The 12,364-nt window shown below is 47.0% G+C and overlaps 1 protein-coding gene across 3 annotated transcripts in view; it reads left to right on the plus strand.

The window, feature by feature from the left end:
- The window catches only part of GAS7 (growth arrest specific 7), a 220,054-nt gene that overhangs the window by 168,682 nt on the left and 39,008 nt on the right, over window positions 1-12,364 (plus strand). The window contains exon 4 of one of the 3 annotated variants that reach the window (XM_058559716.1): window positions 5,729-5,814. The exons of the other annotated variants lie outside the window; for them this stretch is intronic. Coding sequence (XP_058415699.1) covers window positions 5,729-5,814 — 86 coding nt within the window. The remainder of the gene's footprint in view (window positions 1-5,728; window positions 5,815-12,364) is intronic. 3 annotated transcript variants of the gene reach the window in all.

Below are 12,364 nucleotides of genomic sequence, written 5' to 3' on the forward strand. Positions count from 1 at the left end.
TGAGCTTGCATTTGTGTTTCTCTTAAGGATGGAGAAAATCTGTCTTTTATTGAGTTACCCTGGGTGGGGAGGGGTTGTCGGGAAACCTGGGTTCAGGTTCTGGCTTCGCTGGGCCCGGAGGCTAGAGCCACTGAGGGATCATGCTTAGATAAACAGTTGGCTGCAGCAGCCCTGGGAAAGCCAGATCAAAGGGCAGTGAGTGAGTTCCATTGTAGATGGGGGGTGGGGGGGCCTGCCTTCCAGCCTGAGGAGCCAACCAGGAGTGCGTGCAGACAGCCATGCTTCCCCTGAAAAAAGGGCTCCAGAACTCAGATCTCACCTACACCCACACTTTCTTCTCCAGATCAGGAAACCCTGAGCAGCTGTCCTCTCCCTCGTAGGAGCAGAATGTGGCCCTTGCTCATTGCAGAATTAGCAAGTACACAGAGGAGCTTCCATGGCCCTCCACCAGACCTCGCCATCCACGTCAGGGAAGGCCATGGGGCTTGCAGGTGTCTGTAGAAACTACATTCTTGTCAGCTGAGGCCCCAGGGAACCTCACCAAGGCCTGCTTAACCTTTGATGCCCTGGAGAATAGCCACGGGTTTTCAACCATTCACCATATAGACAAGTGTATTGTGAGTTCTGTTTTGGGGAACACAGTTTACCTCTTATACAACCAGGGGAGACCCCGAGGACCAGGTGGACAGACAGAAATTTCCAGGCCAGAAGGCTGTAAATGTAAAACTGCCCCCTGAACAGACCAGGGTAGACGCTGCACCCTCCTGAGAAGGCGAGTATGATAGAAGGGCACCCTTCCAGGGCCTTCCAGGGAGTGGGGGTGGGGAGAGGCAGGGGTCGCGTCTGTTGTGCCTTCAGAGATGTGAGTGCCAGCTGGCTCTGGTGTTTGTTTCGGTTCGCCTGACTTCAAAACCTGCCTTCCCACAGCCACCGCTGTGCTTCCAAAGTGGGTTCCATCATATTCCTGCTTTTCTGCCCCAAACAGGTTCTGTGTCCCTACGAGTGTAGGAATACCACACGCGGTTGCCTTGTTTGAGATTCACAGAGCACATCACGTATTTTAAAAGGCCTCCTGTAAACAAACCAGTTTAAATCTGAATAATGGGGGCATTTGTCCCAAACTCCAGATTATAAGATCCCACCCTTTACCGTCACCGCTTAACACTTGTAACAAACATCAGCAGATCTGGGGTTGTGTGTCACAGGCCTGGGAAAACGTCACATTCTACCATGTTGAATATGTGATGGGAGGGAGGCGGGAGGGTGGTGGTGTGGGGGAAGGACTTTAGGAACAAGGCCTTGGGGCTCCCAGGTTTCTTAACCTTGAGGGAAGAAGTTCCTGTGTTTACTCCGGAGAGAAGGGAGGTTAGCCAGACCTAAAGGAGGCAGACCGGGGTGTCCAGGGCTGATTTTCTTGTTTGGAAGAGTAAGTCTACTCTTTGAAGTTCCTTAGGGGACAGGCATGTGGACCGTGGGCCTTGGAGGATGGAACTTTTTATGGGGGGGACTGGAGCTGGGAAGTGGAAGCAGAACCACTGGAAGGGCGGATTCTGGGCAGCAGATGTTGCTGGCTGTTCTCTGTTGCTTAGTCTCTCTCGACAACTCCTTCTATGCTCCATCTTTTCCCTTTTTCTCCACTCCTTCTTCCTCCAAGACCTCCTCCTTCCTAACCAAATCTCTGTCCCCTCCTCTCGTTAGACATCTCGCAAGCCATCTCTCTAACTACCCATGATGAGGAATAAAATGTGTATATGTGTGTGTTTATATTTCTATTTGAAGTTACTAAAGTTACTACATAGAGCTTTTTGTTCCCTTTTCTTAAAAACAGCTGAATTTGGCATTTTATGTTTTTTCTTGTATCCACACTGAATTATGTTTCTTACGACTATGAGTGGTCCTTGACCAATTTTATTTTATTTTTTTCCCCGGGAGGCTGGAGGCCTCCAAAGCACCCACTTCTGGCCCCATTTGTTTTGTATCTTACCCTCGGTAAGCTGGGAGCCCAGAGGATGGGAATGCCCATCAAGGATGCTCGTGGGTGAGCCGTAACTGTCCAGAGCTCCACTGCTCGCTTTTCTGAATGTACCTGGGACTGTTGGAGGGAAATGCAGCAAGACAGGATGTCGGAGGAGCACTGCTGGATGGGGAGAGATGGTTGAGTGGAAAATTATTTTTTCTTTCCCAGTAATTGTTTTGACATGAGCGGTAATTAGCCAACAGCTGACAGACCAGAACTGAAGCGAGAACAAGAGAATGGATTAGGGCAAAATGCCCCTGCATTAGACAGTTCCTGGCCACCGTGAGCGTGGCGGGCTGTGAGCCTGCGGGAAGCTGGAGGCAGAAGAGAGAGCGCGGTGTGTTAAGGGTGCACTTCTGAGGTGCTATGAAGGGAGTAAGTCGGGGTCAGAAGGGCAGCCTCTGCCCTCAAGGAGTTGGGGACAACCTTGGTTTGCAGGGACCAACACCATCAAAGGTAGCGACTGATTCCAAACTGAGGCCTTCTCAGGTAGGAACTTACATAGCTTGTTTTTGTAGTCAAACTGTACTGTGCTTCCATTTTTTGTCGTTGTTGGTAGATTTTAGGATCAGGGTAATGTTGGCTTTGTATAATAAACTAGGAACCCTACCAGATGTTTCTATACTCTGGTGCCCTTCCTGCCTAGGTATTTCTTTGTTGAGAATTTGAACGAATTTGCCCATACAACCATCTGGGTCCGGTGCCTTTTGGAGGGAGGTCATTAATCAAAGGTTTTACTCATTTTGGCGTTTCTAGTGTCCTTTGAAACCATTTGATAATTTGAATCTTATGAAAGGTTTTGTATTTATTAGCATACAATTATGAATCATTTGCTCTTGCATTAAAAAAATGCACTATATTGTGTTTGTTTTCTTTCTAATTCCCAATACTGAGCATTTGTGTTCTGTCTCACTCTCAAATTAGACAGGCTGATCTGTCTTTTTTATTGCTGTGATTTTTTCCCTCCACCACACACACAGAGAACCAGCCAGGGTTGCTGATGTTATCCTGTCTCCTAACTCATTAATTTCTATTGCCATATTTATATCCCTTTCTCATGTTTTCCTTTGGTTTATTTTATTGGCTTAAATGTTTTTTTTTTTTTTTTGATTCTTAAGTTGAATGTTTAGTCCATTTATTTTTATTCCCTTGGCTTTGGTAATGAAATAATTAAGGCTATGGATTTTCCTTCAACTATAATTCAGGCCTTATCCCATTTGTTTTGATGTTTTTCCTCATTATTTTCTAAATATTGTGTAATTATGGTTTTAAATTCCTTTTTGACCTGAGATTATTTAAGAGGGCATTTTCTTAAATTTCTAAGTGTTTGGGATTTGGGGGGATGGGGACCTCGTATATTTGTTTTCTCATTATTAATATCTACTTTTATTGCTTTCTTGTCAAAGAATGTGACTTGTGTTATTTGTGCCTTTTGGAATTTATTGATACTTTATTTGTGGCTTACATATGTCCCAATTTTTTTTTAATGTTCCATGGCTTCTGGGGAAAAGATATCATCATTGTTTGTAGGATATGATGTTTAATATATTTGGTTCAATCAGCCTCTTAAATTAAATTACTGAGATAGTCCCCATCCTCACTTTTGTCCACTAGTCAGTCGTGGACTGAAAGCAGCATATTAAGGTTTCCCACTGCTGTCTTTAGATTCTCCAGCATTTCTGTTTTATCCGTTGCAGTGCTATGCCCCTTGATAAGTAAAATTTCTCAAATGTTATGCCTTCATTGTGGGTGCTATTTATCATCAGTCTCATTTCCTTCCTGGCATAACTAGATCCTCCTCAGCCCCCGCAGCATTCTCTGATGCTCTCGGAATGCCCGTCCCCCCTCTGTACCTAGAAGATGTGTGGATAGTATGAGCATTTGACCAGCTGCCTGAGGGGTGTGAGTGTAGACCAGGACTGTGGCTGGCCACATGGGGTTAATTTGTTGTTTCTAGTTGCTTCCCTAAGCCCCTGCACTGGAGGCCATCTCTTTGCCCCGTTTCCTGTTGTCTTAGTGTGTTTGTGCCCACCCTTCTTCTAGAGCATCGGGCCAACCCTGCAGATCAGGGAGAAGCTGAGCTGCCCGCAGGAATCTGCTGAGTGTGGCTTTGCTGGCAGGTGGCCCTGGATTTCTCGCTGCAAGCAGTGGAGAATGAGGGACATCCCCCAGCATGAAAAGGCCTCTACGTGGGGTGGCCTTCGTCACCCTGTTGCTTGTCTCCAGCACTTGCCACTCCAGATAAGTAGGTGTTAGTGACTTTCAGCCCTTCTCCCCTTCTCTCCCCGCCACTCTGCAGAGCTCTCTCAGCAAGAGCCATGAGCTGGACAGCAGTTTGTATGTCTTGCTCCATCCGACCTGCCCGGTATGTACGTTGTGGCCATTCCTCCAAGCCTGGGGCATAAGGAAGGCAGCTCTCCTGGTCTCCAGAGATCAAGCAGGTTTGGGGTTCAAGGTGACTGGATTCAGGAACAGAAGCAGTGACCTTCCCTCTCTCCATCCCTCCCCTCTTTCTGCATGAAGTACTTTCTAACTTACAGATCCCTTTTGCAAGTATTGTCTTATTGGATTTTCATACCAACAAAGTATGTTTGGGGACTCAGAAGAATTACCCCCGTTTTACAGATACAGAAGCTGAGGCTCCCTGAGAAGGAACCTAGGCTCCCTGAGGAGGAACCTAAGCTGCCTAAGCTCACATAACTACATCCATGAGAGCAGGCCGCCTCTGGGGCCTGAGATTGCACAGGCCACCATGTATATTTGTGATGTCAGGAGCATGCAGCAGTGTTGGGGCCTCCAAATTGGCCACAATGGGAGTATTTATGCCACAGAAATTGGCAGATGCTGCAAACGAGGGCCCCCCCATTCCCGGCATGGAGAGCAGGTTTATCGGCACACCTTAGGAGCATGAGTGAATGTCATAGGGGTAGAATTTTAGAGCCTTGAATTTTTTTTTTTTTTTAACTTCAGAAAAACTGCGACTCAAGAAGGCTATCATATGATCAGTTGGCTATTAATTGGCAAAGTCAAATTTCGTGGAAACCAGGAAACCCAGTCCTCTTTCCATTATACCCACAGAGGGTGAGAGTGGAGAAAGTCCTCAGAGAGAAGTTCCCTTTGGGGGGATTGCAGGAAAGTGGTGGCAGGGCCACCTGACTCTGTGGAGAGTGGACTGTTCTTTTTCTTTTGAAGCTTCAGTGCATGGTTGTGTATCCTAGTTGTTAGTTTAGTTCTCTGTGTGAGCCGCCGCCACAGTATGACAACTGACAGACGGGCGGCATGGTTCTCTGACCAGGAAATGAACCCGGGCTGCGGCAGTGAGAGCACTGAATCGTAACCACTAGACCGCCAGGGCTTGCTCAAGACTGGACTCTTGGCCAGCTCCAGTGACTGCAACTGATGCGGCGTTTTTGGCAATGGCTGTTGGACTGTAATGACCTCGCCTCCTATTAAGCACATTTCTTTTCCTCTCTGGTTCAAAAGGAAACTTGGTCTGCCCTGAGTTCAGGAATTGGGTTCTGGGGATTAGAGAGATGCTCTCAACCCATTTCCAGCTCTGCAGATACTGGTGAGATCCCGAGAGATGGTCCCATTCGTGCAGGACGTCTCAGAAGCAAGCCCTAAGGTGGGAGAAGGGGCTGTGTTTGCAGAAAGCCGGAGGAGCCCGTCCACGGCCAATGTAGCGTCTGAGCAGTGTTTCTGTCCCCGCAGTGAATGGATACCACACGTCAGGGACCCCAGCGCACCCTCTCGAGACTGCCCACATGAGTGTCCGAAAATCCACCGGTGACTCCCAGGTAAGGGGTCCTGATACGGGAGGTAGGGGCAGCTGTTCATGCAGGCCCAGGGAGAGGGGTCATTAAGACGGGGACATCACAGGGGTCCAGGTGGCTCCAGCCCAGTTCTGCCCTGAGTAGAAAGTGGTGGTATATCTGGGTCATTCCAGTGCGCTATGACTGGGGGAGGGGGCGATCGTCATTCGTTGGTTTTTCTAGAAGTTGAGGGCAGTTTGGAGTGGCTGATGGTGATGGGGTTGTAACTGTTGCTAGGGCAGAGGGCTCTATCCTGCTGTCTGGATTCCTGATACGTAGAGTCTAGATTTTCCATCACTTTAAGAATATGGGTGGGGCCAGGCCATTTTCTTTTTCTATGTGCCCCTTTCCTACCCCAACTTAACCCAGAATGGAATTTTGTAAAACATTTTATCATATTTAGTAATCTAGCATAGAGACAGCGATAGGATGGAAAGAAATGGGAGTATGTTTTCAGATTCCCAAACTGCTTTTGCATTTGTTATCTCAGTTGACACTTGTGCAAACACCTGAGGTGGGTGTCAGTATTGTTCTCATATTACAGATGAGGTCACTGAGCCTCAGACCGGTTAAGTGGCTCCTGCAGGTTGACATGATGACTGAGTGGTCAGACTAGCCCTTGATGCCAAGCCCTGTGGTTCTAAGTTGCATTAAGCTTTGTCTAAGAAGCTGAGGACGAGTCTTATTTAGTCTACCCGTAAATTATCAAGAAGATGTTCTTGATGAAGCTTCCAAATTCTGCCAACCCTTTCCAGGAATTAAAATGCCAGGCCCCAAGCGTGATGATAATGATGATACTGTTGCTGATGTTGATGATAATAGTAGCTGCTTGTTAGCAACAACAGTGGGTACTGCGTGCCAGTCACTGAAAGAAAGACCTTGTGATCTGTTCCTACAGTCGGCTAAAATGTGGCACTTAGCTTTAATGCAGGCAAGAGTGTGGATTTTCGGAAATGTAATTAACTTGTTCTCTTAGGAGGCTGAGTGTTGGCCTCAGGTTCAGGTCAGTTAAAACTCGAGGAAAGAATTTGGCCATGGGAGTGGGCCAAAGCTTCTTAACATTTGAATCACCGAGCCTCTGGTTAAAAGGCAGATTCTGATTCAAGGGGACTAGGGAGGGGCTGGAGATTATATATTTCTAACCAGCTCCCAGGTAATACGAATGCTGCTGGTGGGGGACCACGCTGGAGCAGCAAGCATCTAGGCACAGTCAATAGTGCACACGTGTGTGTGTGTCCCCTTCCCTTCCCTGCTCACAGCACGCATCACAGCCCTGGCCTCACGTGTTTCCTGCTGAGCCCCAAATAGCCTTCTCCACACAGCCGCCGTCAGTCTGTTTGATCTGCCACCTGACTTCGGAGCCTTTTCTGAAGACATCAGCCTGGGTTCTGCTGTGGTAATAACATAACTGGAAAAGCTGGTGCTGCGGATATCATCAGGAAGAATGTTGGAAACCCCCCCGATCATTTTTCCTTCCACCTAATAGAACGTGGCTCCCTCCACCCCCTGAAATATTATGTAATGTTACTCAACCATTTAAAAACAAAATGTATACTGGTACAACCTTCTCAGAAGCCAGTTTGACAGTGTGTGCCGGAAGCCTTTGACCCAGGAATTTCCCTTCCAGCATCTGTTCTTGGAATATATTCAGGGATCCTGATTCATGCGTGAAGCTGTTCGTTCAAGCATTATTTACAGCACTTCAACGTTGGACCCCACCTCACTGTCCAGCAACAGGGGATGGGTAAAATGGATATTGGCACTGAACATCCATCCAGCCAATGATGTCATGCAGCCATTAAAAAGCCTTCTTCTGAGAAAAATTTAATGACCTGGGAAAATGCTCATAACATAATATTGAGTGGGAAAAGCAGAACAGAAACTGTGTATCCAATCAGTCTTATCTGGGAGGAGGAAATCTATTCATATGTGCAGAGAAATGACTGGAGGAAAAATAAACCAGAACATTGATGGTGGTTCAGTCTGCACCTAAGACCATGGCTCTCAGTCAGGGGACATTAGGCGATGTCTGGAGACATTCTGGTTGTCACACGGGGGAGGGGGTGCTACTGGCCTCTAGTGGGTAGAGGCCAGGGATGTTGCTAACCATCCTGCAATGCTCGGGACAGCCCCCATCAATAAAGAATTCTCCAGTTGGAAAAGATGAATGGTGCTGAGGTCGAGAAACCTTGGTTCTAAGACCATGAGTAATTTTTCTTTTCTTTACACTTTCCAGTATTTTACTAAAATTTACTAAATTTACTAAAATGAACACATTTTACTTTTGTAGCAGACAGATGCGATGAGCATTGTTAACACAAGAAGGTGGAAGCGAGGTTCTGGTGTTGGGGATGCAGGGAAGGTCAGCTCTGGAATCCAGCCTGGGCAGGCAGCAACTGCCTCAGGACCCACGGGGTTGAGTATATTCTTTCTGGATGATAATGTTGAGAGTTGAGGTCTCATCAAAGTAACAGAAATAAATGCTGCAGTCTGTGGAGAGAGCAGATATGCATCTGTTCACCAGTTCTCAGCACTGTGAGGTAGAATGCTATCCTTTTAGGCTGTGGAGGGGTTTGTGAACCTGTGGAGCTGCCTTTCCACAGAGGTGCTGGAGGCCACTTATAGAAGGAGGTTGAGAAGGTCTGGTCTTTACAGAGAGTGCTACCAACAGATGGTCCCCAAGGTGTATACAGCACTCTTCAGTGGGCATAGTATTTACTCACACTGTCCCAGGCTGTCAGTTATAATTAATAACAATTATGACAATAATATTTGAAGAATGAATGAATGAATGAATGAATGAATGAATAGGTGAGTCAAGTGGCTTGCTCAGGGTTTGGTCAAAAAACCCTGTTGTGTTCTTTTTCTGCTACCTGCTAGCTGCCCCTCTTTAAGCAAGCTAATCAGGAAAGTTAGAATGTTGGTGGGAGAGGGGAGTGCATACCTGATCTTCAAGGAAACCAGGAGTGTGTCCCCACCATGCCCTGTCATGGGAGGACCGATGGCTGGGTGCTGGGGTGCCTGCCCTCTGCTTCTCCCAGCCCTGGAAGACCTGGACGGCTGGGCACAGGTGGTGGTGATCTGGTGCTACCCAGTGGAGATTTTCAAGTCTGCAGCCCTGGGGTGGGCTGAGTGGGTACTGGATAAATGGGGCCCTCTCGATTTTGGGGGGCAGGGGAGGTTAGAGGCTGACAGTCTTGCCGGCCTTTGCAGAAGCACGTTCTAGCCTGTCCCCTGCCTGCCTTCCTTCCTGGGGCTGTGGTGGGAGCCTTTTCTGATCCCTGCACAGGTACTGAGAGAGCAAGGGACCTGCCCACCAGTGCCCAGGCCCTTTTGTGACCCACCTTTCAGTTGTTCTGGCTTCCCATGAACTTCCCTCAGGAAGACACAGGAGAGAGGAAAGGGCATGGGACTAAGGGCTTAGAGACTTTAGGGGCCTGTAGGAGAATGGAGTCTCAAGTGGAGAAAGAGGTGAGATGCTGGGAGCTCATTTACGTAATGGGGCCCCCCTCAATTCAATAATACATGTTCTATTGAGCATCTGCTCTTTGCCAGGCACTGGGTCACAGACACAGACAGCTCCTGCCTTGATGGGGGTTTATAGCTGGTGCTGGAGAAAGACATGGGATAAATGGTTATTTCGTCCCAGCGGTGATAAGGGCTGGAGGAAGTGTGCGCTGCGAGGACCTCACTGCGTGGTGGTGGATGGTGGTGGAAAGGTCAGTGATAGACTCCATAACAGAAGATACTTAAGCTGAGACTGGGAAGAAGAGCAAGGGCTTGGCTTGGCAAAGAGGTAGGGGGTGGGATAGTATTCCAGGTGGAGGGGACACATGTGTGGATACCTGGAGGCAGGAAGGAGAGCTGTGATGTCAGAGAACCCGTGGAGGCCGAGCGGGCTGTGGTTTATTAAATTAGCAGGGGTAGGGAGGGTGGAAGATGGGGCCGGCGGAGTCTGCACAGGCCTATTGTGAGGAGCTTGGGTTTTATTCTCATTGGGAAACCATTGAGAGGTTTCATACTGGATCCCACCTGCCGAGGGGGTGGGACCAGACTATTCACAGGGCAGGAGACAGGGTGGAGAAGACCCTGTTTGTTGTGAATGACCCACTGTGGTCCCCCAAGCAGTGCCTTGTGTGTCACCACCCTCGGGCCGTCCTCCCGGTGAGGCCAGGAAACAAGGCTGGGAGAGATTTAAAAAAAGGGAAGGAGAAAAACTTGCTAGAATCATAGGCCAAGGAAAGTTAAAAAAAACCCACTTTTACTCTGGACATTTGCAAACGTTTAGAGAAGTAGAAGGAATGCTAAAATAAAGTACCATGGACGAGTCGCTTAACTTCAACAATTATTTGGCCGATCTCATTTCACTTATATTCCCATTCCCAACCCCTGACACCACCACCCCCCCCCGACACCAAATGGATTATTTTAAAGAAAATCCTTAACATATTGTTTTAACTATAGATATTTCAAAATGTATCCCTACAGGGGAAAACATGACCACAGTCCATTAGCACACTTAAGAAAATATTAGTTCAATAATACCATCTAATGTGGTATATACATAGAATGGAATACTAGTCAGCCACAAAAAAGGCAAAATCGTGCCATTTGCGACAACATGGCATTGATCTTGAGGGTATTATGCTAAGCAAAATAAGTCAGATGGAGAAAGACAATTACCGTATGATTTCACGCATATGTGGAAGGTAAACAAACACAGTTACAGAGAACACATTGGTGCTTACTAGAGGGGAAGGAGGAGGGTGGAGGACGAAAGGGGTAAAGGGGCACATGTGTATGGTGACACATGGAAAGTAGACTTTTAGTCATGAACATGATGTAGTCTATACTGAAATATAATGATGTACACCTGAAATCTACATAATGTTATAAATCAGTGTGACCTCAATAAAAATAATAATATCATCTAATATATATAATCCATATTCAGACTCCCCAGTTGTCCTCAAAATGCTGCTGTTCTCCCCAATCCAGGATCCATTCAAGTTTCACACGTGGATACATTGGTTGACATACATCTTTGCTTTCTCTCTCTCTCTCTCTTTTGAACAGCTTTATTGAGATGTCATTCACATAGTGTACAATGCACCCATTTAAAATCTGCAACACAGTAGTCATGGAGTTGTGCAACCACCATCACAATCAATTTTAGGACAATTTCATCACCCCAAAAAGAATCACTGTAAGCTTTAGGCAACCACTCATCTGCTTTCTGTCTCTATATAGATTTGCCTGATCTGGACAGTTCATACAAATGGAGTCATACTGTATGTGGTCTTTTGTGTCTGGCTTCTTTCACTTAGCATAATGTTTGAAGGTCCATTAATGTTGTCATATGTGTTAGTACTTTATTTCTTTTTTGTGGCCAAATATTACTCCATTGTATGGATTTGCCATTTCATGTCAATTATCACTTTAGTCTCTTTTAGTCTAGACTGTATTCGGCACTCATTTGTTCTTTTGTCTTTCCTTATAGTGGCTTTTTTGGGGAAGAGTCCAGGTCAGCTGTCTTGTAGAATGACCTGCATTTTTGGTCCAGTTGTTTTCTTGTGCTTAGACTCAGGTTCAGCAGTTTTGGCAAGAATACCCCAGGGGCCTGTTGAGTGCTTCCCATTGGGGCGTCGGGAGCTGCACACTCCCAGCTTCTCACCTGCCGCTGATGCCGGCTTTGAGCTCTGGGTTATGTGGTGCCTACCAGATTTCTCCTTTGAGGGCGACGTTTCCTGTTTTGAATTTGTCCGTAATCTGTAGGGTAACAGGGTGAGACCATACACATTTCACTCAGCACTTTGAGCATCTTTGATAATCATGGACTGAATTCGTTTTGACTTTGGGGTTTGCAAACAGTGACTTTCTAATTCCTTATACATTTTTTATTGGCTTTCTTCTGTAAAGAAATGCTGCCCTCTCCCTCTCCTCACCTCTTGGTGTTAATCATTTGTAGTCATTATTCACGTTCATGCTCAAACTGTCCCAAATTTGGCTTGTGGGAGCCTCTTGAAGCTGGTGCCTGGGTCCTTTTGTTATGTCATTCTTTGAACACTTTCTTACCTCCCAGCACAATAAGATGTTCCAGGTCCACCTGGCACTTGGAATTAGCCATTTCTCCAAGGAGCCTGGGTTCCTTTTAGCAGGGAAGAGTGTTTAGAAACCAGCTGCTAACTGGTAGGTGTTCCCACTGAGACTGAGATCTCTTTCCTTCTGGGCCCTTTCAGTGGAGTGCTATGGGGTGTGTGTGTGATGCATATGTATGTATATGACATGTTTATGTATATGACATTGGAACACTAGGCACACGTTATCAGCAACAAACGCAGAGCCTGAGACTGCGTGGAAGGGCCTGTGATCCCCTGCCCATCCCTGGCTGGATATGCACAGCTGTAGGGCGGAGATGGGGAATGTGCTGACACCCACACTTGGAACGCCACCCTTAATGCCATTACTTGTACTCCTATCCTGGCCCAGGTTACAAGGTGGGGGGTGACCTCTGGGTCCAGCTTCATTCTACAGA

The sequence above is a fragment of the Diceros bicornis genome, chromosome 18, assembly GCF_020826845.1.
Source record: "Diceros bicornis minor isolate mBicDic1 chromosome 18, mDicBic1.mat.cur, whole genome shotgun sequence".
Taxonomy (NCBI): domain Eukaryota; kingdom Metazoa; phylum Chordata; class Mammalia; order Perissodactyla; family Rhinocerotidae; genus Diceros; species Diceros bicornis.